Source organism: Daucus carota, chromosome 9, assembly GCF_001625215.2.
Source record: "Daucus carota subsp. sativus chromosome 9, DH1 v3.0, whole genome shotgun sequence".
Lineage (NCBI taxonomy): Eukaryota > Viridiplantae > Streptophyta > Magnoliopsida > Apiales > Apiaceae > Daucus > Daucus carota.
The window spans coordinates 11,318,110-11,341,648 of record NC_030389.2 but is presented as its reverse complement, the minus strand read 5'-3'; the positions used below and the strand labels follow the sequence as shown (position 1 = coordinate 11,341,648).

General features: G+C 35.8%; 3 protein-coding genes across 4 annotated transcripts; 1 reads left to right on the top strand and 2 right to left on the bottom strand.

Moving 5' to 3' along the window:
* Window positions 1–3,705: 3,705 nt before the first annotated feature.
* On the bottom strand, window positions 3,706–5,206 carry LOC108201263 (probable nucleoredoxin 1). The gene is made up of 3 exons (XM_017369553.1): window positions 5,108–5,206; window positions 4,905–5,039; window positions 3,706–4,812 (listed from the first exon to the last, which is right to left on the bottom strand). Exons 1-3 carry the CDS (start codon window positions 5,204–5,206, stop codon window positions 3,706–3,708), a joined length of 1,341 nt encoding a protein of 446 aa, XP_017225042.1.
* A 1,391-nt stretch (window positions 5,207–6,597) lies between these two features.
* Window positions 6,598–9,971, top strand: LOC108201262 (receptor-like protein EIX2). Its single transcript, XM_017369552.2, has one exon. It carries the CDS (start codon window positions 6,692–6,694, stop codon window positions 9,830–9,832), a length of 3,141 nt encoding a protein of 1,046 aa, XP_017225041.1. The 5' UTR covers window positions 6,598–6,691; the 3' UTR covers window positions 9,833–9,971.
* Window positions 9,972–10,164: 193 nt separating this feature from the next.
* LOC108200790 (polyamine oxidase 1) lies at window positions 10,165–18,124 on the bottom strand. 2 transcript variants are annotated; one of them, XM_017369042.2, is made up of 10 exons: window positions 17,918–18,124; window positions 17,531–17,780; window positions 16,629–16,757; window positions 16,385–16,443; window positions 15,974–16,128; window positions 13,921–14,064; window positions 12,164–12,313; window positions 11,089–11,343; window positions 10,888–10,969; window positions 10,165–10,786 (listed from the first exon to the last, which is right to left on the bottom strand). In XM_017369042.2, exons 1-10 carry the CDS (start codon window positions 17,967–17,969, stop codon window positions 10,572–10,574), a joined length of 1,491 nt encoding a protein of 496 aa, XP_017224531.1. In that variant the 5' UTR covers window positions 17,970–18,124; the 3' UTR covers window positions 10,165–10,571. The 2 variants fall into 2 exon arrangements, with proteins under 2 accessions (XP_017224531.1, XP_017224530.1); XM_017369041.2 differs by having other exon boundaries at window positions 16,385–16,446; window positions 17,918–18,120.
* Window positions 18,125–23,539: the final 5,415 nt, after the last annotated feature.

Sequence of the window (23,539 nt, the reverse complement as noted above, 5' to 3'; positions counted from 1 at the left end):
TAGAGGTTCGACAAATTTAGCCATCCATAGGAGGTTGGCTAAAATTATAGACAACAGGTTGGCGTGGTTGGAGTGTACTTTTTTGACGATGTTGGCTATAATTTTTAATTATGGTATGCCAACTCACATTTTAGCTAAGGGTACTCTATGGTTGGAGATGCTCTAAGTGATTCATAATTGATAACACGAGATTTGGAATTTTGTAATTAGCAGAGGATGAAACTTAATTCAAGCACAATATGTGAACAGTGTCCACTAAGATAAAAACAAGAAGTTAAATGAAATTGAGCAGTCACAGAAAGCACTTGAATCATGATCCCGCCAATAAGAAGAAAAACAAAGCCATACTGGACTTTAGTTTTGGACTAGGATTTGTACGCTTTAGTAGCATTCGTTTATATGTCTTACAAAATCAAAAGATTGATATTATAAATAAATATAATTTATTATTTATATAGTACAATAATCTATTTTTAAAAATATAAATTATTATAAATATATATTTGCAGTTTAGATTTTGTGATTTTTTGAATATTTAAAAGCACATTTGGACCACAAATAAGCGATTATTTAAAATATCGTTTGCAACTAACTCACATTTTACGACTATTCGCAGAATACGGTTCAGATGTGATTGGTTAATGCAGTTGACCGGATCGTCTGTACACCCCTAGTATTTAGATTTTTAAATTTGTTATTTGTTCTTTTGACAGTAATTACAATTTCAAAGAAACATATTAAACTGTACTTCTTTTGTCCCAACTAATTTTTTATTGTTTTCTTTTTGGCCATCCAAATATTCAGTATACACATTTCAAAATTTACCAAAAATTGTCCATGCGTGATGCGTCCCATCATTTTCTCATTTTTCCTCTTTTTTCACATACTTTTACTCCATTATATCCTTTAATACATTAAAAATCAATGAGTCTCATCACTTTACCCACTTTTATTTCTCTTTTTCGCTATTTTATACATATTTCTTAATCTTCATACCCAAACCAAATGTAATGAATTGATTGGGACAATCAGAGTATCAGTCTCTATTGAGATTGTTCTTATCAACTTATGAATGAAGCCGTGAAGGAAAATTAAACAGAGTCTAGGAATCCCAAAATAGAGCCGTTGCTTTATTCATTCAAAGTTTATCCGAAGTTAGAACTTCTCGCTTAGGGCATTTTCAACGGTGTCCTAAAAGATTCTATGAATATATAATAAATAATTTAATTTTGGAAAAACAAAGACTTTATATTGTTATATTGACAACTCCAACCATAATCCTTACATGTGTTTCCTAGTATTATTATATTATTAAATTAAAAAAAATTTAACAGAAAGATAATAGAAAAAATATGGAAAATAGTGTGCAAAAGTTGATAGTTGAATATTTAATCATTAAAAATCAAATGGGAAATGGGTTAGGTATTTATCAATTTATGAAGAATGGAGAATAGATCCCTAAGATTTATGGAACTCTGATGTGGTATATTTTGGTGTATATTTCACAAAATTATATCATAGGACATCATTGATAAGTACGAATATGTGTTGCCTCCGTGTTGTCGGTTGATTTCTGACATGAAGTGGGGAGTCTGCAAAACAATGTCTGACCGAGGTTGGTGGCCGTCAAGCACCTCCGGTGTAAGAATGAGAATCTGTTTATGTAGAAAATAAGAAGAGAGTATGTGTGAGTGAAAGAGTGTGTTAGAGAAGGATTGATACCATCCCTTTTATAAGGAGCCTCTTCCCGACCTGTCCCTTTTCTGCTACATTAGTCATATGATAAAATGTACATATATTGTAACAATAAAAATATTACAGATCGCCGGGTAAAACACCCTACGGAGGCAGGGTATCATATTGCGGAGTTGGGTAATAGACCATGCGGAGGCGGGTACTATCATTGCTCCCACTCCTTCAACTTATTTAAGTAAGTTGGAGTAGTATAAGATACTTTAGATGTGTTCTAGGGGTTTTGGCCTTCATGAATAATATCAAAAGAGTATGTATGACTTGATTAGTTAATCTGCCAGAAATGTTCTTAAATTTTCATATTAGGGAACGATGAAACATGAAAGAATGAAAACAGTTACTTATCTATGTTGAATCAAATCGAAACCAAATTTAACAATGTTAGAGCAAGTCCAAGAGATGCCCTATCTCATGTCCTAAGTTATTATTTAGGGCATTTGATGGAAAAAGTTGCTCCAACAATGTCCTAGTGATGCCTTATATCACTAGGACAACATTCTCAAGCCCTATTTTTGAGGCACCTCTCTCCTTGCCCTATAACATATTTTATTATAAAATCACATCAACACTCACTTTCTCTTTCTATTTTTATATTATGCTTTAATGATGGAAGAGAGTCTTTAATAATAAAATATTAAACATCTTGTAAGAATAAGGCACATTGTTGGAGTTCAAGTTGGCAAAGTATGTCCTAAAATACTAGGACATGATATTTTATATTATATTTAGGGTATCAACTAAGACACTCTTATGCAGTTTGCTAAGAGAGTGGTGGGAGTGACTAAGAGGAGCAAGGAGTGGGTTGGGTGGGGAAGTATTGCCGGGAAACATTTGAGAAACATTTTTCTTCTCGTTCGTTCATTTGCTAAACATTCACTTATCTGTCAAAAAAAACAAAGAGACACGGAACATAAGCGGGTGCTTGTGATGGCTTAAAACAGGTGCTTACTTTTTACAAGTCATGAGTTAGGTACGAGTGTAAAGTAATTTTAAATTTGTAAATATAGATAAATATATTGATATTTATAATTTATTTGTTATAAAAATTATTAAAGTAATCATAAAATTTTATTATTAATCATCATTTAAAGTGATGATTTACATTTGTATAAAATCAAATTTTAAAAAAATCATAAGAAAAATCAGAATTGAATTTCTTAGAAACCGATTAATTAGAGTATGTCCGATTATGGTGCTAAAATACGAATAATCATTACTATATTGTATTAACAAAATGTGGGTTGTGATGTTAAAATGGAACTTTTACTTTCTACAACAAACAACAAAAAAACCTATGTTAAGACATCATTCTACATTTTAAAAGTAGTCATCCAGAATACATAATTAAGAAAAAGAGTGCTTACTGCTATTTTCTTTCCAAGGGTTATAGCTCTCATAAATTCTATCCAAATTACGTCTAGCTAACTCGGTGAGATATTTTCCTTCTAATTCTACTCCTAACGACTGTTTTTCAGGCAAATATAGGCGTCGTGAATTACACAAAGCAATCAATCACTAGGACACTCTTGGACTTACTCTTAGCAACTACTCTGAACTTTCCTGCTAAACATTTTTTTAAACATTCCGTTTACTCTAATTACATATTTATTGATACGTGTCACATCTGCTTGACTTTGAAAATGGAATTAATCTATTGGAGTCAACATTCTGACTTTTTCTTTGTGGCACCATAACATTGTTTGAGAAGTGTTATTAGCTACACTCATTAGTCATGAGTTTTGTTAGCTGAGATAACATCTCTTCTTCCAAACCACCGGGATAAAAAGGAAACTCAATATCCTCAAATGAAGGAAGAATTGTTTTTCTCACAAGTCTTCCATCACAATCGAAGGCCAAGATTGGAAGGAATTCGTCTGAATCATCAATGGAACTGCCATACCAATAATCAGATGAACATATATTTTCCAGCAACTCACTTCCAAGGCACGATATTCAGTTATGATCTCCCAGATCCCCTTCAAGTGAAGTCGAATAACCCTCAATTTTAAGGTCAAAGTGTCGACCATTGGAAAATTCAAGATTATCAGCTAAAATGCGGATCACTTCAAACTCATCATCTGTACCCTTCGTCAGAAGATACCTTCCTTTCAACATTATTAAGAAATAGGCGTTTGGCGAGCTCTCACAAAAATCGCTCTTCCTGCCTCCGATCCTCTCAAGAACAAGCATGACTCTTTTCCCACAAAGTTCAGAAAAAGAAACTTGGGAGCCATTGTTCCTTCTACAGACAGTGTTCTTATCCCATAGCTTCTCCAGTTTCAGTTGCTTTATCTTTTCAATCTCCAACTCCACAGCTTTACTAAAGGTGAATGGGTATGCTGAAATACCATACTCCAACAAGATGTCAGCACCAAATGGTTCAATGAATTTCCCATGAGGGCCAATGATCACAAGCTTATCATATCCCTCTGCATCATTATTTGATTGCCTGAAGACACGCCCTAACTTCTTACAACACTCGTCTCTAAATGGCAGCGCCAACCAAGGCATAGTCTTGAACTCCTTCCAGAACGAATTTTCACCATAACTTCTGCCATCACACAGATCTGGCTCTGTAATGTAGAGGAGCACGACCTCAAATTTGTAATTATTTTTCGCCACCTTAAGTGTTTCAATTAGATAATGGTTGGCACTTCTAGCATGATAGAAATAAAGGGCTACAACCTTATCTTCAAGAGTCTCAATAGATACCTTATGTCCTTTGTTTGAAATGACATAATCACGCTCAGAGGTTGCCAAGAGTGTTCTCAAGGAGGGTTGCTTAGCGGCTGCATCATCTTCCGCTAGCATAAATTCTAATCTTTTGTCACTAAAAGGATAGCCCGAGGCTCCAAATTCCCCAAAAACATACCCAGAATCACATTGCAAAACCAAGCTAGTTGGGTCAACGACAAACATGGTTAATGCAAAGTGTTCTTTATGCCTACCACAACCAAAGTTTCTTTGCATAGTTTTCCTGGTTTCTGCATCTGAATATGGTATAGCAGTCCATGGCATGCTAGAAAATAAATCTTCAAAAAGCTTTTCAGGGTCTCTTGCCTGACCAGATATTCGTGTTTTAAGCCATAATGGCGTTGACGATTTGCTACCAAAACAACCTCAAAGGAATTGTTTGGCAGATCATAATATACCTCCTTGAGCACCGACATGTAATGCTCTGACTGGTGTGGACAATCCAAATATAACGGCAGAAAATAAATAACGACGACCTTGTCTTCCAAATGCTCAGCCTTGACACGTTCCTTGTTATTCTCACCAGGTAATCTCTGTTTTTCGTGAACAGAATATCCTTCAAACTAATCACGTCCCCTTTTCTTATGATTTGTTTCTTCACCTCATACTTTTCATATTCGGATCGTTTGTAGCCCAACCGATTCTCATCCAGGGCATCCTGAGCCTTCGCGGCTTCCTCTCTAGTACTATATCTTACCATTCCCGTTCTCTTACGGATTCTTGCATCCAAGAAAAGGGGCAAAAGCTTCTCGAAACTTATCACGGGTAGTTAAATCCAACACGCCTTCATAATCATCCAAGTCATCTAAGTCCACATACACATAGCAGCCGGATTGCGGATACTCGTAGTTTGGATTGAGAAATTCAGACTCACTTTCAATAAGAAGAAAAAAGCCACCGAAACGTCTGAAATGCATTCGTTTACGAGCCTTCTCGGCCTCTTGTATAGTATCATAAGTAACGATAGCCAATGCTTTGTTTTTAATGACTTTGGCCGAGCGAAGGTTCCCAAAGGGGGCAAAGGCTTCTCTAATCTTTTCATCAGTAATCGAAGGAGAGACGTGTATGAATAGCTTGGGTGAAGTGAGAGCTGATGCGAGACGCAGGAAAGACCTGCGACATTCAATGGAGCGTCATACTAAACCACCGCCCAGAATCCGCCGCAAGAAGTTACCACTCAGCGCCATTGTTTTGTTACTTGTGAAACAAGTCAGAAATTAGGTATAAGTGGCTGTATATGTAAATGAAAATGAACTTTTAATTTATATGTGGAAAAATATTTTGATATTTACAATTTATTAGATATAAAATTATTATTATAATTATAAAATACTAGTATAAATTATCATTTTAAGCTCCCATATTTTTCTGGTCTAATTCTACTCTTAACGGCTGTGTTTTGAGGCAAATATAGGCGTCGAATGTAAATGACACAGAAAAGTTCACTGGGAATTAGCTATAACAGGTTAAATGTGAAATAGCTTCACTATTGGATGTTGTTTTACAAATATAATGAAGTACTTCCGAGTTTTCCGGTGGCCAAAGACAAAGTACTCTAATGTAAACACTCTTATTTTACTCTCTGTTCTTCGGCTGAAAAAACCTCCTGGTTTATACGAGTTGAATATGGTCCATTTTACCATTACTCAGACTTTTCGCACAAAATTAAGACTAATTTGTTTGAGTCTGTATATCTCATATTGCTCCGATGAAATAAATTCCTGGGATAACTTAACGTATCTCCTGTCGTCCCAGGTTGAGTTTGATTCTCCACTAATATATTATTAGCTCGTAAGGTGAATAAGCCTAATTTATTACATAATTCACGGGCACCGCACCCTTTAAGAGGCTGAATATCTGGTTGACTCCAACATAATTAACGAACAGGCTTTACTTAGTACCTACTCTGAACTTTCCTACTAAACATATTTTTAAAACATTCCGTTTACTCTAATCACATATTTATTGATACGTGTCACATCTGCTTGACTTTCGAATGGAATTAATCTATTGGAGTCAACATTCTGAGTTCTATATTCTGAATTTTAGTGTTGCACTCTAACATGATAGCAACTAACATTGTTTAACAATTCGTTAATGATAAACATTACTTGTACAAGTACAACAAGCGTGTGAATGCTGTTGAATAACAACAATAGTACTGATATACATTTTGTAGTGAACCATGGGAAGATTCTCAATCATTTTGCTTGTTATTGTTCTAATTTGTTCAGTTGCAAGAAATGCTGTTTATTTCTGTGAATCTCAAGTCGTTAATTGTTCTGAATCAGATTTTACAGCTCTTGTTGAATTCAAGAACGGCCTGAATGATCCCGAGGACCGGCTCTATTCATGGAAAAGCAGCAATTGTTGTGAATGGCGTGGTATTGGTTGTGATAGTAGCTCTGGAGCTGTGACATCTATCGACCTTCACAGCCCGTATCCAGGAGGGTCTGATTCAAGTAAACGGTATGTGTCATGGAACTTAAGTGGTGAAATTAGTCCAGCACTGTTGAAACTTAAATCGTTGACATATTTAGACTTGAGTTTTAACGCGTTTCAGGACATCCAGATACCTAAATTCTTAGGTTCTCTTAGAAATTTGCAATATCTGAACCTTTCAAAATCAGGGTTTAGTGGTATCATTCCTCCTGAACTTGGAAATCTTTCCAGTTTGCAGTATCTAGATGTTTCCTCAGATTTCTCAAGCTTGTCTGTTGATGATTTTCAGTGGATACAAGGCCTTCGTTCTTTGAAACATCTTCAACTGAGCCAAGTTGATCTTTCTCTTGTCGGATCAAGTTGGTTTGATATCTTGCAGGAACTTCCATTTTTAACTGATTTGTATCTTTCAGGTTGTGGTCTATCTGGTTCACTTTCGTCTTACAAGCTTGTTAATTTCACTTCACTTGCTGCCATAGACCTTAGTTTTAATCCCTTCAAATCAACATTTCCTCACTGGCTTGCAAATATTAGTAGCCTTGAATATGCTGATTTAAGTTACTGCAGCTTAAATGGTAGAATTCCCCTTGGTTTAAGTGAGCTTCCGAGTTTAAGTTACTTGAACCTTGCTGGAAATAATAACCTTAGTGCTAGTAGCCACAAATTTTTCGGAGGTAGTTGGACAAATATAGAGGTGTTGGATTTCTCTTCAAACAACCTGCATGGGAAACTTCCTGATACCATGAGAAACATGACATTTCTAACTGATTTTAGCCTTATGTCAAATAACCTAAATGGTGAAATTCCAAGTTCTATTGGCAAATTGTGCAATTTAGTACATCTGGACTTGTCAGGTAACAATTTGACAGGATCATTACCTGAGACCCTTGTAGGTTTGCAATCCTGTTCTTCCAGGACTCCATTGCCAAGTCTAGTGAGCTTACGGTTAAGCAATAATAAGCTGGTAGGAAAATTGCCCGAATGGCTTGGCCATGTTTCCAATCTTATGGAACTCAGTCTGAGGTATAACTTGCTCGAAGGTCCTATTCCAGATTCTTTTGGTACTCTGAAGAATCTAACTGATCTTGGTCTTGGTGGGAACCAATTAAATGGGACTTTACCAGAGAGTCTAGGACAACTTTCTGAGTTGACAAGTTTTGATGTTTCTGACAATCAGTTAACAGGTATTGTTACTGAAGTCCATTTCATGAAGCTCAGTAAGCTAAGGATACTGCACCTGTCTTCCAATTCTTTGATTTTAAATGTCAGCTATGACTGGATTCCACCATTCCAGGTTGGTAATCTTGATCTGGGTTCATGTAACGTAGGCCCATCATTCCCAGCTTGGCTACATCATCAAGGATCGATCAAATTTATTGATTTATCTAACGCAACCATTTCCGGTCCTATACCCCAATGGTTCTGGGAAATGACCTCAAATTTGTCTCTATTGAATGTGTCGCACAATCTTTTAACAGGTCATATACCTAATCCTTTCGATGTTACTCCTTTTGCTGATATTGATCTCAGTAATAATCTCTTCGAAGGGCAAATCCCACTTCCGAGTGTTGAAATTGAGTTGCTTGATCTTTCAAGAAACAAATTTTCTGGTCCTATACCTCCACATATAAGTGAATCAATGCCAAACTTGGTTTTTCTTTCACTTTCTGGTAATAATCTGACTGGAGAAATACCAAAGTCGATAGGAGATATGTTGATTCTCGAAGTCATTGATCTTGCTGAGAACTACCTAACAGGAAGCATTCCTTCCAGCATAGGAAACTGTTCTTACCTCAAGGCACTAGACCTTGGGAACAACAATCTCTTCGGACCATTGCCAAGCTCTTTAGGTCAGTTATTGCAGCTACAGTCATTGCACCTCAACAACAACAACATTTCCAGGGAGATTCCAATTTCTTTTAAGAACTTGACAAGTTTGCAAACACTTGATTTTGGAGATAACAGATTAGCAGGCACTATCCCTTCTTGGTTGGGTGATGGTTTTAGTTTCACCAGTCTTGGAATTATTAGGCTAAGGTCAAATGCATTTTCTGGGGTAATTCCAGCTAAGCTTTCGACGTTAAGTTCCCTACAAGTTCTTGACCTCGCAAATAACAATCTGACAGGTCCGATTCCAACAAGCTTTGGCAACTTCACAGCCATGGAAGAAGAAAGGAAAACCAACAAGTTCTTACAGTTTGCATTTTACAGAGGAGCCTACTATGAAGAAAGCTTGGTTGTGAATACAAAAGGATCATTTCAGAAGTACACCAAGATACTTTCTCTTGTCACCTCAATAGACCTTTCCCAAAACAACTTAAGTGGAGATTTTCCAGCAGAAATAACTAACCTTCGTGGCCTAGTGGTTCTGAACATTTCAGGAAACCAAATCAGTGGTCACATTCCAGAAAATATATCAAATATGCACCAGTTATCGTCTCTTGATCTATCAAGTAATAAGCTTTCAAGTGTCATTCCACCAAGCATATCATCGTTATCATTTTTGGGATATATGAATCTTTCCAACAACAATTTATCTGGTCGGATTCCTTACACGGGGCACTTGTCAACTTTCGATAATTCTTCTTTTGTGGGAAACTCTGGACTCTGTGGAGCTCCACTAGTAGCAAAGTGCCAAGATGATGATTCAGTTACAGATTCAAATGAAGATGACACGGATGAGAACGAAGAAACTGATGATGCAATTACTGGTAGGTGGTTCTATCTAAGCATTGGACTGGGATTTTCCTTTGGCATATTAATGCCATTTTTGATATTGGCAATGAGAAAATCATGGAGTGAAGTCTATTTTGCCTTTGTTGACAAGGTTGTTGGCAAGTTAATACCCCAGAACACTGAGAGAAGGCCAATAAAAGGTTACTAGTGATGACAACACTCTCTAAGTTACACTTGGGCATTTGCAGATAACTTGGGTGCTATTGTAATGCTTTTCATAATAAACTGTAGAATGTTACACACTTATATGTATATAATAACAATGAAAATGCTTCTACAAAAATTAATGGCATGCTTTTCTCTAGAGATAATCTATCACTGCAGGTTCCAGATGTGACAATTACCTGAAGCAATTTATGTCATTCTTGCTTGTTACTTGAGTTCTCTTGTGTCTGTATTTCTAAGAGTAAGTTCAGGATTTGCTCTAATATGCTATCTCTCGAAGACAATGCACAAACTGATTCAAATAGATCAAAAGAATGGGAATAAAACTGCAATCTGAATTAAATAGATCAAAACAATGTCACTAAATTGCAACTCCAATTTGTCACAAGTACATCAAAGAATTCTAATATATGCTTTGCCTCACATAATTGCCGCTACAATGAATAATTTACATGTATACCCGCAACCAAATTTCAATCAAATGAATACGAAATACCCTTTGTCACTATTACTACCATCAACCTCATCTATCTTCCTGCGCTCCCATTTCTCTTCTAGTTTTCAAATAAGCAATTCAGCATTGCCATTTATTCTGTTATGTGAAAGGCATCCATGGACCGTAATGTATCTACTCTGAAGTCTGAGCCCACAAAATATTTCTGTCACTCGTGGAGTTGCAGGTTTCGTCATTATCAATGTGGAATAGGTCCATTGGTTCATAGTCATAAGATGGGCTCTGAGAAACCTAATTTGGTGCTAGTAAGGAAATGTTGAGTAGGAATATCACATTTGTGCAACGGAGATACTGCATCTGCTTGAGTTGATAACGACAATGATTCGGTCAAGGCCAACAAAGGATCTACTAAGAAAGGCTGTATCAGATTTTTCCTTTGGCTCTCCTTTATTTCGTCAAGTAAAGCATTTCCAGTGTCTATACCTGCTTATTAGTTTTTAATGATTCTGTTAGAATAATCTAGATTGGACAGCCATTTTAGTGTGAAGCTGTACCAAGTGAAAAAATATGATAATAACAACTACCTGAAAGATAACCGCCATGAACATAACCATTAAACTTTTCACTTGTGTGTTCTCCGGTGAAAAATATCCTTCCTACAGGGGCCTATCCCAGTGTAACAGTAAAATTAGCTAAATGATTCTGATTGAACAAAAGTACTATTCTAGATGGCAATATTATGTCATATAAAAAGAGTGCTCTTATATCATTATATTAATTTGTACCTTAATATTATCAACTAGTTGTTGATTAACGTATATTGGGTAGTTGCTGTAACTGCCTCTTTGGAAACGATTATTCCACCAGCGAGGCACAAGTATGTCACTGGCATCCGGGATATTAGGCCCAAACATTTTCCTAAGAACATCCATTGCTTCTTTAAGTGTTTCTTGATCTGATTGAGCTTCAACTCGTTTAGATTCCCCATTTGTCAATGTCACAACAAGAATATTGGACCCAGGATAAGCGTTCTCCATGTGCTGATAAGATGGCAACAGATCAGCAAACATTTCGTAGAATATAGATAGCTAACTAATAAATTAATACATGTTCAACAAAAACAATGACCTTGAGACATTTAATAAAAGGTCAGCTTTGACATCAACCGTTATATGTTCAAGGGGGTTGTGTCAATGATTTTGATATTAAAATAGGTGAAGGACAGAACGATTGCAACAGTATCTGTGATACATCACATGTGAACAAAAAACCTCTACACAATCTCTTTGCAACCTAATTACTATAAATACACATTTTAATGGTTGGCAAAGATTTGGTTTTGGTTTTCTGGTGCAACTAACTAAATATATATTACCTGCACTAAGACTGACAGGCACATTAAGTACTATAATGTTTAAAATAGTCAAAGACAGCAATGTAGATGCTGCAATAATTATGTTTGCATAAGAGAGGTTTATAAATTTCTATACTTTACTATCTGAGATCAAGCAATAGTATCCAGGTACAATAGCTGCCTGTTACTTGAACTGGCCATTTTTAGCAGCATTTTGAATATGTAAGATTAATATAACTTGTATAAAGATATTAACGACAACCAAAACTAAATGCACACTCACAAGGGAGGGGGATAAACATACTCCTAGTCTCAAAAAAATCAAAAAAAATACTGTGCAACTACCTCAACTGTAGAATCTTTCATCATACTCGTTAAACAAATTATATAACAAAAATTGCACCATATATAATGACAAACATCGGTAATATAGAGACTGAACAATTCTGGTGCAATTAAGAAAAACTGATGTCATACTGGAAATATACAGTATATAATATACTAACCTGCCAGAATGTGTAGTATCCTCTCCTCTCATGAGCATACATAAAGAATTCTTTTTCTGCCCCAGCAGGCCAGAACTTATATGGAAATTTCAAGAAAATTTTTGTGTAAACTATCACATCCAACTCGTTAATAGCTTCCAATTTCCACCTCTGTTCATCATTTAATATTGCATTAGTTTATAAATTAGACAAGTAAGGTAGGACTATGCGACTATTAATAATTTAAAACTTAAATTAAATTTCACAGAAAATATACATATATAAAATTTTCCGTATACGAACACTTTAAAGACCAAGATGTGATTAAGTATAATTCTGCAGTCTTTAATGAGTGATTGGCAATATATTGAGCCTAACCAAAGATTGCAAACAATAATCAATAATGTATAAAATATTATAATCTCAATATAAAATGTTGAGCCTAAGGTCCAGTCTTGGAAAAGTATAATATGCTTTAAAAAATTTTAAAAAAATAACAACTAAGAGCTGGAAGCATTGAAGTAGGCTCTACATTAAAAAAAAAGTATCCAATGACTTATATTTCCTATCTATTAAAGGAGGTCCCATGTTAATTCATCGACTGAGATTGTTACTTTAAGACTTGAAGGATACATATGAAGATACAAACAGTCATTTAATTTTTTCATATAGAATGGTATAAAACAAATGAATATAGCTGTTATTAGGTTGTATCATCCCACATTCTGATACATGTGTGATATTTTTTAACTTACTATACCAGCTCATAAGCCCACTGATTCAACTATACAACAGCTCATTCAAATACAGTCGCACTTGGTGGCAGCATGCAGTAGTATATATTTATCAATTTTAACATATATAAAACTAACAAATTATAATATATATCGTAAATGCATAATCAAATACGACCACTAGGAACATAAGCAAGTGAGACCACCAGGAGTCCAGGAACGGAAGAAATATGATATAATATAAGGATAAGTCTAAAAATTTAATAAAAAAGGTATACTCAAAGTTCCAGCAAGAGTTATTAATAATGAAAAAAAACTTAATAACCTAGGATCAAAAGCTTGAGCATACTCAGTCCTACAGACCAATAGGGTTCTCCCACCTATAAGAGACAATTTCTAGCGATGGCCCAACAGTATCCTTTTTGCGGGGCCATTTGAATGAAACCTAGCCATTACATATATAAAAGATTGACAATACATATGATATAGCTAGATTTTTTGGTGATTTTTACTAGACTGTGTGGTCCTAATATTCAACATGATCAGGTTAAGGTACACTCTGAAATCAAACCAATGTAATCTATAATAGTATAAGCAATCTTACTTCAGTTTTTACTCATACATAGTTGTATGATAAATATCAGGAATAAGGCTCATCATCATCACTACTTAAAGGATCCAGGTCCATGACTAATGTCGGTTGTAACCAATTATTTGTCGAAATCATACAGGCTTTCTTTTTTGTCTTTGTGTTTGTTATGAGCAGGAATGTGATTAATGTAAAAACTATAGAGCCTCCATTATGCATTAAGATCTAACACCTTTATGTTTTCAGCATGAAATAAGCATGAAAAATCTGCTAGACTTGGCCTAGTGGATATTCCTCCCCGAGTAACAAGAGGTCGACAAACCAAACCTCAGCGAGGACATGTGTGCGTAAGTTTTTAAATTCCTTCAGTAAAATTGACCTTTACCAAATACGCAGGCATAGCGGGCAATAACTAGCATTAACTTGATAGAGTATTGGTAGGAAGTCATACGTACAGGTAATGGAGGTTTAAAGGAAATGAGATCACTTTGGAGAACACCAATGCTAGCTGACAAAATCAAGTAATTTGCTTGGTAAGTGCAGTCATCTTCTGTTGTCACCAGAACACCGTTTCTCGAGTGCTGTAATTCCCGAACAACCTGCCACATTTTCATCAAAACAATTATAAATAAGCCACTGAGACTAGCAAACAATATCATACATATAATTAAGTAATCCAATTGTATTTTCAATTAGTATCCTGCACATACATCAAGTAAGATGACATTGTCAAATTATATATAATTCCAAGCAACAACTAAGCATCCTCAGAATCTGAGAAGTCAAACTAAGAAACTCTGTGCAAGAATAAACCAATGTATAGGAATGAGTGAATGTATAAAAAAAAATGTTATTAATCTGGGGTAGGTAAATTAAGTTATAGTGCAAAGGTTCTGTTTAGAAAATTACACATTTAGACAGATATGAATCACTTTATTTTTTACTCACAGTAAAAGAGGGGAATATATATGATCTAATAATCTGTGATGGTGATTATATCTTAAGGAGAATCGAACCCCAGATCCGAGATCGACAGAGGATAAGCCTTTAACACCGAGCCCTCATCACTTCATTGTAATTTTTTTTAGTTTAACCACAGCTAGTAAAAATACAGGAAACAACCAAACCACATTTCAAATGAAGAAACTGACAAGACCTCTATATGACCATCCCCTTGTTTTTAAGTTAATAGTTTACAGCTTGGGCTTGACTGTACCTACAAGTAGAGTAGGGAAATAGGGAAAGATGGCTCATATAATATAGACAATATGGGAAGATAGTGAAACATGCAGGGCCTACTTGCTAGTGCAATGTGAAATCATTATCAATATGACACTGATATATTTGTGTGTACGTATCATAATGTATTTATATATGTTTTTCTTTCTTCCTTTCTTGTCTAATGCATTTGTGTAACATTGGTATTGAAAGGGCACAGAGATTGACATTGCCCCCACCCCCAGATGGTGTCATTCTGCCCCCACTAACACACAGTAAGGACTCTTTGTTGTCTTAATTCAGTTGTCCTCTCCTTTCTTTATTCACTTTAACAGAGATATCAAGTTCTAAAATCTAAATTACTCTATAATTCAATCAAAATCTTTGTTCTTCATTGCCAAAAACACATGACATGATCAAATGTCACTCTCCTGGGAGATGAGTTCTCAATAACGGGGACACGAAATGACCTGATTTTTGTATAAATCTTACCAAGACGACATGCTCACACAAGTGCAAGAATCTAACAAGAAATTTGTTACTCCTAAATCAAAATCATTTTTAAGGACAGTATGCAACACTCTCTTCGTCACATATTAAGAATGACCAATCATGCAGCATACATGAATCATGCTAGATACAACAGTTTCTTCTAAATATTAAATGCATCTTAAGGATTTATATATACATTTCATCTGATTATTCAATTAAATGTTCTAAAACCAGACTTACACGATTCGAAAACAATTTTTAAGTTCGAATCTCTGACTAATAGATAATCAACCACCAAAAACACAAGCTTGATAAACAAACCAAAAACTATAAAGAATTAGGCTATTAGGTGAGCATAGAAGAACTGAAGACCACAATAGTAAGTAACAAAGCCATCATTTTTCCACCTAAGACAGCAAAACCAAGAGATTCTTTATGCAGACATTAATAAATGTAAGAAGCCAAAGTAAGTTGACCCAAACAACAAAACAGGTAGCTTGACATGAAAAAAGATACTAGTTTTGAAAAAGAAATTTAAATTAAATAAAGTCCTTATCTGCAGCAATACCAATATAAAAGGACAAATGAATCAATTGTATGCATAAGAGAAAAGATTATTAGTCATTTTTTTAAACATAGATGTTTCTCTTTTACAATATACTTTCTATCGGTTTCTTTTTAATTTATCACATTTGCCCATCTCTAGTGTCACGTTACAATTGGCACATAAAAGAACTGTCATATCCCATCTCGAATCAAAACAAAAAAAGAATGATTTATTGGGTTTTTTCCCCTTACCTTGTTGAGCTTGAGTCTGCTGTCTGAGATTTTACCATCAGATGTAAAAAGAAATTTCTCAGCCATTTTGTATAGCAGATGTTCATATCCTCTTTCATCAGCAACTAAAAATTCTTTCTCCCCAAAATCGACATATGTAGATATTGGTTCAACCTCTACAACAAAAACCCAATTCTTAGTTTGCAAGTTTTCATATTTAAACATGTTTGGTTTGCTGTGATAATGATTGCAGTCTACATTGTAGAGAAATATATGTATGAGAAAAAGGAAAATGAATTGAAAAGTTGTAAGGTCCACTTAATAGGGTACTTGGGCAACTCATAAAACACAAGACCCCATTTTGATTTTCCTTTAACTTTCTCATATACCAATATTAAGAATAATAGAGTTAAGGAGATTATTGAAACTGACCTGCCATTTCGAAATCATGTAGGATAAAGTCAATAGCCAACTCTATTGGTGTTTCTGGACTACTACAAATACAAAAACCAAAAGAGGGCTGATTAGTGACCCTCATGCACACATAATCTTAGTACCTTCAACATATTTAACATGTAAATATAAATATAAAAAAACTAACTTATAGGCAATTTCGTAAGATTATATAAAGACATGCTTCATGCTTGTAAAAATAAAGACGAGAAATATGGAATACCATGGCTGATCAGTATTTTTGGTACCATCAAGATCATTTTTTTCTTCTTCATTCTTTAGCTTCTGCATTGCAGATTCCACCGCCTTTTGATATGAATCAGCTGCTATTCCACTTGGGAAAATCTTTCCACTAACAAAGAAATATCAAACGCCTTATCAAAAAAACACAAAAACATCAGACGTAAAAAACAATGGAATGGAAAAATTATCATAGTATATATTACTATTCCTGTATATCCTATAATTATTGTATACAATACAAACAACATCGTTAATCAACTAATCATAACAAGCAAAATATATAAATATATAACAACTTCGAATAAACCATGTCTCCATGAATCACCGAGTTCTTAGTAACAAAATCTCGCCATGAATAATAGGAAAATACTATGTAATTTCAGAATAAAAACAAAACACAATTAGTAACAGTATCATGAAAGTATCAACAAAAATGTACTTAGTTAACTACATAAATTTAAATTTTTACCAAGAGCTAATGGGAAAACCAAAGACTAATCGTTAGTCCTTGCAAAAGCTTATTGAAGTAAAGTGTGGAAACCCACGTGTGTGCACTTAAACAAATATAGATTCTATGTCTACACGCAATAATGAGCAGTCAAAATAAGTTCCGGTAACAAAACGTGTTCACATACACGAAATTATTCACATAAACATGTACAGAAAAATGGTATATCTCATCGTAAACAGGACCATGGAAGATAAGATGTACGCAAACATTAAGAAATAACTAAAGAAGAATAGCATATCCCATCCCGTAAACTGGATTGTGGAAGGGTAAGATGTACAGAGACATTAAGAGATACCTAAAGAAGAATAGTATATTCCCGTCTCGCAGAGAGAATATGAAAGGGTAAGACGTATGCAGACGTTAAGAGATACCTGGGGTCATAAATGTTGTAACGAGCATTGGAATAGTCAGAAAAGCAAGTACGGAGATTGGCTTGTTTAGCCAAATCCCAAACAGGGTTTATTTTAGTCCCTCCAACTCCGGCAACCCAACCGGCTCCCAGCTCCACCGACACACCGCCGAATTCTTGTTTTCGAATCCTTCCTCCGACCCTTTCCGACGCTTCTAATATTATTATATCCTCTACTCCATTCTCCACCAACACCTTTGCTGCCGATAAACCTATAAACAAACATGTACACGTTTTTATGTTCGGTCGAGAGTTTGAATCTTGTCAAATATAAGACGCGTGTTTCGTTATTTCGAAAAAGATACGAGTATGGGAATGTGAGATGAATGATGAAGAGTGACGTGGTTACCTGAAATACCGGCGCCGACGATGATGACGGAAGATCGAGCGGGAGATTCCATGGACGTGGTTTTAGAGAGAGAGAGAGAGAGAGAGAGTTGTGTGAGTCTGATGTGGGTGTTTTTGTTTTGTTGTTTTGTTGTAATGAAAATGAATTGCTAGGGGATGGAGCAAAAGAAGCGGGAGCCGTTTTATATAGTTTCTCCAAGGAAAGGGAAGCCCCCGAGTCTTGCTTGACTCGTGCGTTCGTGCAATTTTACATTTTTTTTGTTACGGTTTTCATTTTTCTTTTTAAGTCTCGACTCTTGTGTTCCTGTCATTTCTAAGGTTCTTTATGGGATGCCCATAATCCGACAAAACCGATTAAACTGACCCAACCCGTCCTTAGTTTTAAACGACCCAACCTGATATTATTAAACCGAATTTTAAATGGGTTAAATATTTAAAAAACTGAATTAAATGGGGGTGGGTTAGAGTTTTGATACTTTTTAACCCGTTCCAACCCGACATATATTATGCACTAACGAACCATATTACTAGTTTACTAATGGACTTGGGAGTTAAGATTTTCTAATATTAATATGTTACATACTCAAATTATGAATTATATTTAATATAATGATGTTCAATTTGTATGTAAGGTAATTTAGTTTTTTAGATTGTACTATATTATGATGTTTATATATGGTGATCAATTGTCTAATTGCATACAAGATTAAGTTAGCACGTGATTTTAATTCTTAAACTTCTAAATTATTTTATCATCCACCAACAAAAACAAATTTATATTACACTAAATTTTATTTATAATCAACCCGACTAACCCGATCAAACCGAACCAACCCAACTCAACTCGACTTTGATAAGGTTTACGATGGGTTCAAACTTTATAATACTGATCTAATTGAGTTGGGTTACTAATTTGCTAATAACCCGTCCAAACCGACCGTCGGGCACCCTAGTTCTTTATAATGTTCTTGTGATGCCTACCGTCCATTCGCACCTAATTACCTAAACAATTAACCGAGTTATTAAAGAATAATGCAAGAAAATAATATTAATTACCGGCAAAATATAAATAAGAAACTGAAACAAGTATCATGTATTCGTGTTCCTTACTTTATACATTTATATAACCACACAACATAACATCATGTCATTTATAAAAATTTACGTTACGTTATATAACATAATCTTTAGTTTGTCAGATTTTAAAAATATTTAAAAAAATCGAACCACTAAATTATTTTTTTATTCAAATTTAAGAAGGATGACTCTGAGCCTCTACTCACACATGAACTCTAAGAAACTTTATTATATAATGTTGAAGGATACATTAGTCTTTACTATTCTAGCTAGGGGCTATATAGTCATTAGAGTGTAACTGAAAGTTAGTTACATTCCTGCTGTATATAACAAACTCAGAGCTCTCTTATTCTGCAAGTTTTCATAACTCAATGTACACATTTTCTGTGCTGTGTTCTTCATATATTCGTGAGCATATACATCTTATATTTGTCAACATGGTATCAGAGCGTGTATATGCAGATCGAGTGTAGTGTATTTCATTTTCTTGCCTTGTGATTACTCCGAGCTGTTTTTCTTCTTGCTTTAATGGCGGCTGGAGGTAGATTTACGTTTAGTGATATGCAGAATCCATTGTTTCTGCATCCTTCAGATGGACCTACATCTGTGATTGTATCGAAGCTTCAAGGTGCGAGTGATTTTCGTTCATGGAAGCGTTCGATTGAGATCCAGCTTGCTGCGAAGCGCAAGTTAGGGTTTGTAGATGGAAGCGTGTTAAAAAGCACAACTGATCCTGTTGATGCTGCACAGTGGGATACTTGCAATAATCTGGTAATCTCCTGGCTTCATAACAATGTTTCTGAATCAATTCGTCATTCCATACTCTATATGACATCTGCTGTTGAGATTTGGAATGTTTTGGAGAAGCGATTTTTGCTTACTAATGGTTCACGAAAGTATAAATTGAATAAGGATCTATTTGAGTTGAAACAGAGTCAGTTAACAATTGCTGAGTATTATACAAAATTGACTTGTATTTGGGAAGAAATTGACTGTTTGAATGTGTTGCCTGCTGTGTCTGTTGTTACACCTGAGGTCTTGGCTTTGTTGAATAAAATCAATGTTTTGCGTGATGAATCCAAGCTGTTTCAGTTTCTCAACGGTTTGAATGAGGTGTATGCATCTCAACGGAGTCAATTGTTGATGATGATGCCTCTTCCAACTGTTGAAGTTGCTTGTGCAGCTCTTCAACAAGAAGAGTCTCAGCATGAGGTTTTGCACTCTGTGCAGTCTTCATCTGATTTTGATAGTGTAGCTATGTTTAGTCAAGGAAGCTCAGGTACAGGGACTGTCTTTGAATGTTCAGTGTGTCACAAGAAAGGGCACACATCTGATAGATGTTGGATGAAAATTGGATATCCTAAGTGGCATGATAAGCATAAGTTGAAGGCTGGGGGTAAAGCTAGTCATTCAAAATGGTCTGGTAACAATTCTACTAATTCTGGAAACAAGCGTATGAGTAATAATGCACAAATTGGTTCTACTGATACTCTGGAGAATGTTTCTTTAACTTCTCAGCAACTGCAACAACTTTTAAAGTTGATTCCTCACACTGATACTGATGATGAGCTTGATGACTCATTCTCTGGTATGGTGACTTGCTGTCTGACTTCTGCAGCTACAAATAATCAGACCTGGATAAAGGATACAGGGGCAACGGATCATATGACAGCCTTCTTGGATAGGCTTGTTGATGTTAAAAAAGCACCTCCTAACAGTGTCATCAATTTGCCTAATAGTGGTATTGCAAAAATTACTCACATTGGTAATTTGACACTGCAGAATGGATTGTTTTTGAAGGATGTGTTATATGTGCCTACGTTTAATCATAATCTGTTGTCCATCCGGAAACTAGCTCAAGATAATGATTGTCATGCTACATTCACTCCAACTGAGTGCATCATTCCTACAATGAATCATATGCCACAGTTCAAACATCTAACTGCAGATTCTAATGCTGAGACTTGTCTCACATGTCCACTTGCTAAATTTGCTAAGCTTCCATACCAGCGGAGTACAAGTCATGCTGCTGAGCCATTTGACCTTGTTCATTTGGACACATGGGGTCCTTACAAGGTGAGCACAAGAGGTCATTTTCGCTATTTTCTTACATTGGTCGATGATCACACTCGCATGACTTGGGTATATCTTTTACGACACAAATCAGATTTCTTGGAGAGGTTCACTGTGTTTCAACAATATGTCAAGAATCATTTCAAGTCCTCAGTTAAGACTCTTCGTTCTGATAATGCTCCGGAATTTTCTGATGCTCATGCTTCTGCGTATTACAAAAAACATGGCATTGTTCATCAGACTTCCTGTCCATATAGACCTCAACAGAACTCTAGAGTGGAGCGTAAGCATCGTCATATTCTGGAACTTTCACGAGCTTTGCGTTTTCAGTCAGGTTTACCCATAATGTACTGGGGAGACTGTGTCATGTCAGCAGTTTACATCATGAATCGGTTGCCAACTGCTGCTTTGAATCACAAGGTTCCATATGAATTGCTTTTTAAAGAGGCTGTGGATTATACTGAATTTAGAGTGTTTGGGTGTCTAGCTATGGTGGCTAATCCAGAACCTACAAGTGATAAGTTTGCACCAAAAGCAATACCATGTGTTTTCTTGGGGTATCCTGGTTTGCAAAAAGGTTACAAATTTCTCAACCTTCTTTCTAATACAACTCTGGTTTCCAGAGATGCAGAGTTCCATGAGAATTTGTTTCCTTTAAATTCTAATACTCCAAATTCATATATGCAACCTTTGCCTGTTCCAATGCCAACTCCTCCTGTGAGTATTGATCTTGATGAAATTGTTAATTCATCTGGTAGTGCTGCTCCACCATCTGAGACTAATACTGTACCACCTAATATTTCTGAGGCTTCTGATCAGGCTTCTGATCAGACATTGACAGAACCTTCACTTCGTCGTTCTCAGAGAGCAACTAAACCACCATCTTGGTTACAAGAATATACATCCACTGTGACTAACAAAGCTGCAAATATTGCTCAGTCTGCTTTGTGTGAGATTTCGTCTGATTTTAGCTGCTTTCTTGCTACTATTCCACAAGTTGAAGATCCTAAATTCTTCTCTCAAGCTGTACTTCATGATCATTGGGTTGCTTCTATGAATCTTGAACTTGATGCTCTGGAACGTAATGGAACTTGGGAAATTGTGGAGCTGCCTCCAAACAAGAAATCCATAGGAAGTAAATGGGTATTCAGAACTAAGTTTAAACCTGATGGTAGCATCGAACGTTATAAGAGTAGATTGGTGGTACTTGGTTGTAAACAGCAATATGGAGTGGATTATGAGGAGACGTTTGCTCCTGTAGCAAAGATGTCAACTGTGCGTGCCTTGTTGTCTGTTGCTGCTGTTTATAACTGGATAACAGTTCAAATGGATGTGACAAACGCATTTTTATATGGAGATCTAGATGAAGATGTGTATATGACTTTGCCTCTGGGCTATACATCTCTTGGCAGTAGAATTGTAACTGGCCAGAATACTGTTAAACCAGCTCAGCGCAAAACTAGATGGGTGTGCAAATTACTGAAGAGTCTCTATGGTTTGAGGCAGGCGCCTCGACAATGGTTCAAAAAACTATCAGACACTCTTTTCTCACTGGGTTTTAATCAATCTCAGAGTGATGCTAGCTTGTTCACAAAAATCACAGACACTACTACAATTCTGGTGTTAATATATGTAGATGATCTTCTTATTGCTGGTGATTGTGAATCTGTTGTTGATGAACTAAAGAAAATGCTCTCTCAGGCATTTCATATGAAGGATTTGGGTGCTGTGAATTATTTTCTTGGTCTGGAAATTGCGAGGAGTCCAGCTTGTTTCTTTGTTTCTCAACATAAGTATGTGGTAGATTTGTTGAAAGAGTTCCATATGGACACAGCTTCTTCTGTCAAAGTGCCTTTGGATTGTCATTTGAAGTTAACTCCACATACAGGTGATCCTCTGCCAAATCCATCTGAATATCAACGACTGATGGGCAAGTTGATCTACCTCACAGTCACTCGGCCAGATATAACGTTTGCAGTTCATGTTCTCAGCCAATTTATGCATCAGCCCACAACTACTCATATGCAGGCTGCTAAGAAATTGCTTCGTTATTTGCGAGGAACATCACAACAGGGTATCTTACTGGCTGCATCTTCTGCAGTTGAACTGAAAGCGTTTTGTGACAGTGATTGGGCTAGTTGCCCCAATACACGTCGCTCTACTACTGGCTATTGTATCTTACTTGGCTCTTCTCCTGTTTCATGGAAGAGTAAAAAGCAGGCTGTTGTTGCTCGATCGACTGCAGAAGCCGAGTATCGAGCGATGGCTATGACTCTGTGTGAAATTACATGGCTGCACGCATTGTTGAAGGATATGGGCATTAAAAATCTGCCATCTACTGCTCTTTACTGTGACAATCAGGCGGCTATATCACTGGCTGCTAATCCTATTCTGCATGAGCGTACCAAACATGTTGAAGTGGATTGCCACTTCATTCGAGACAAACTCAAAACTGGTGAGCTGCATACACAAC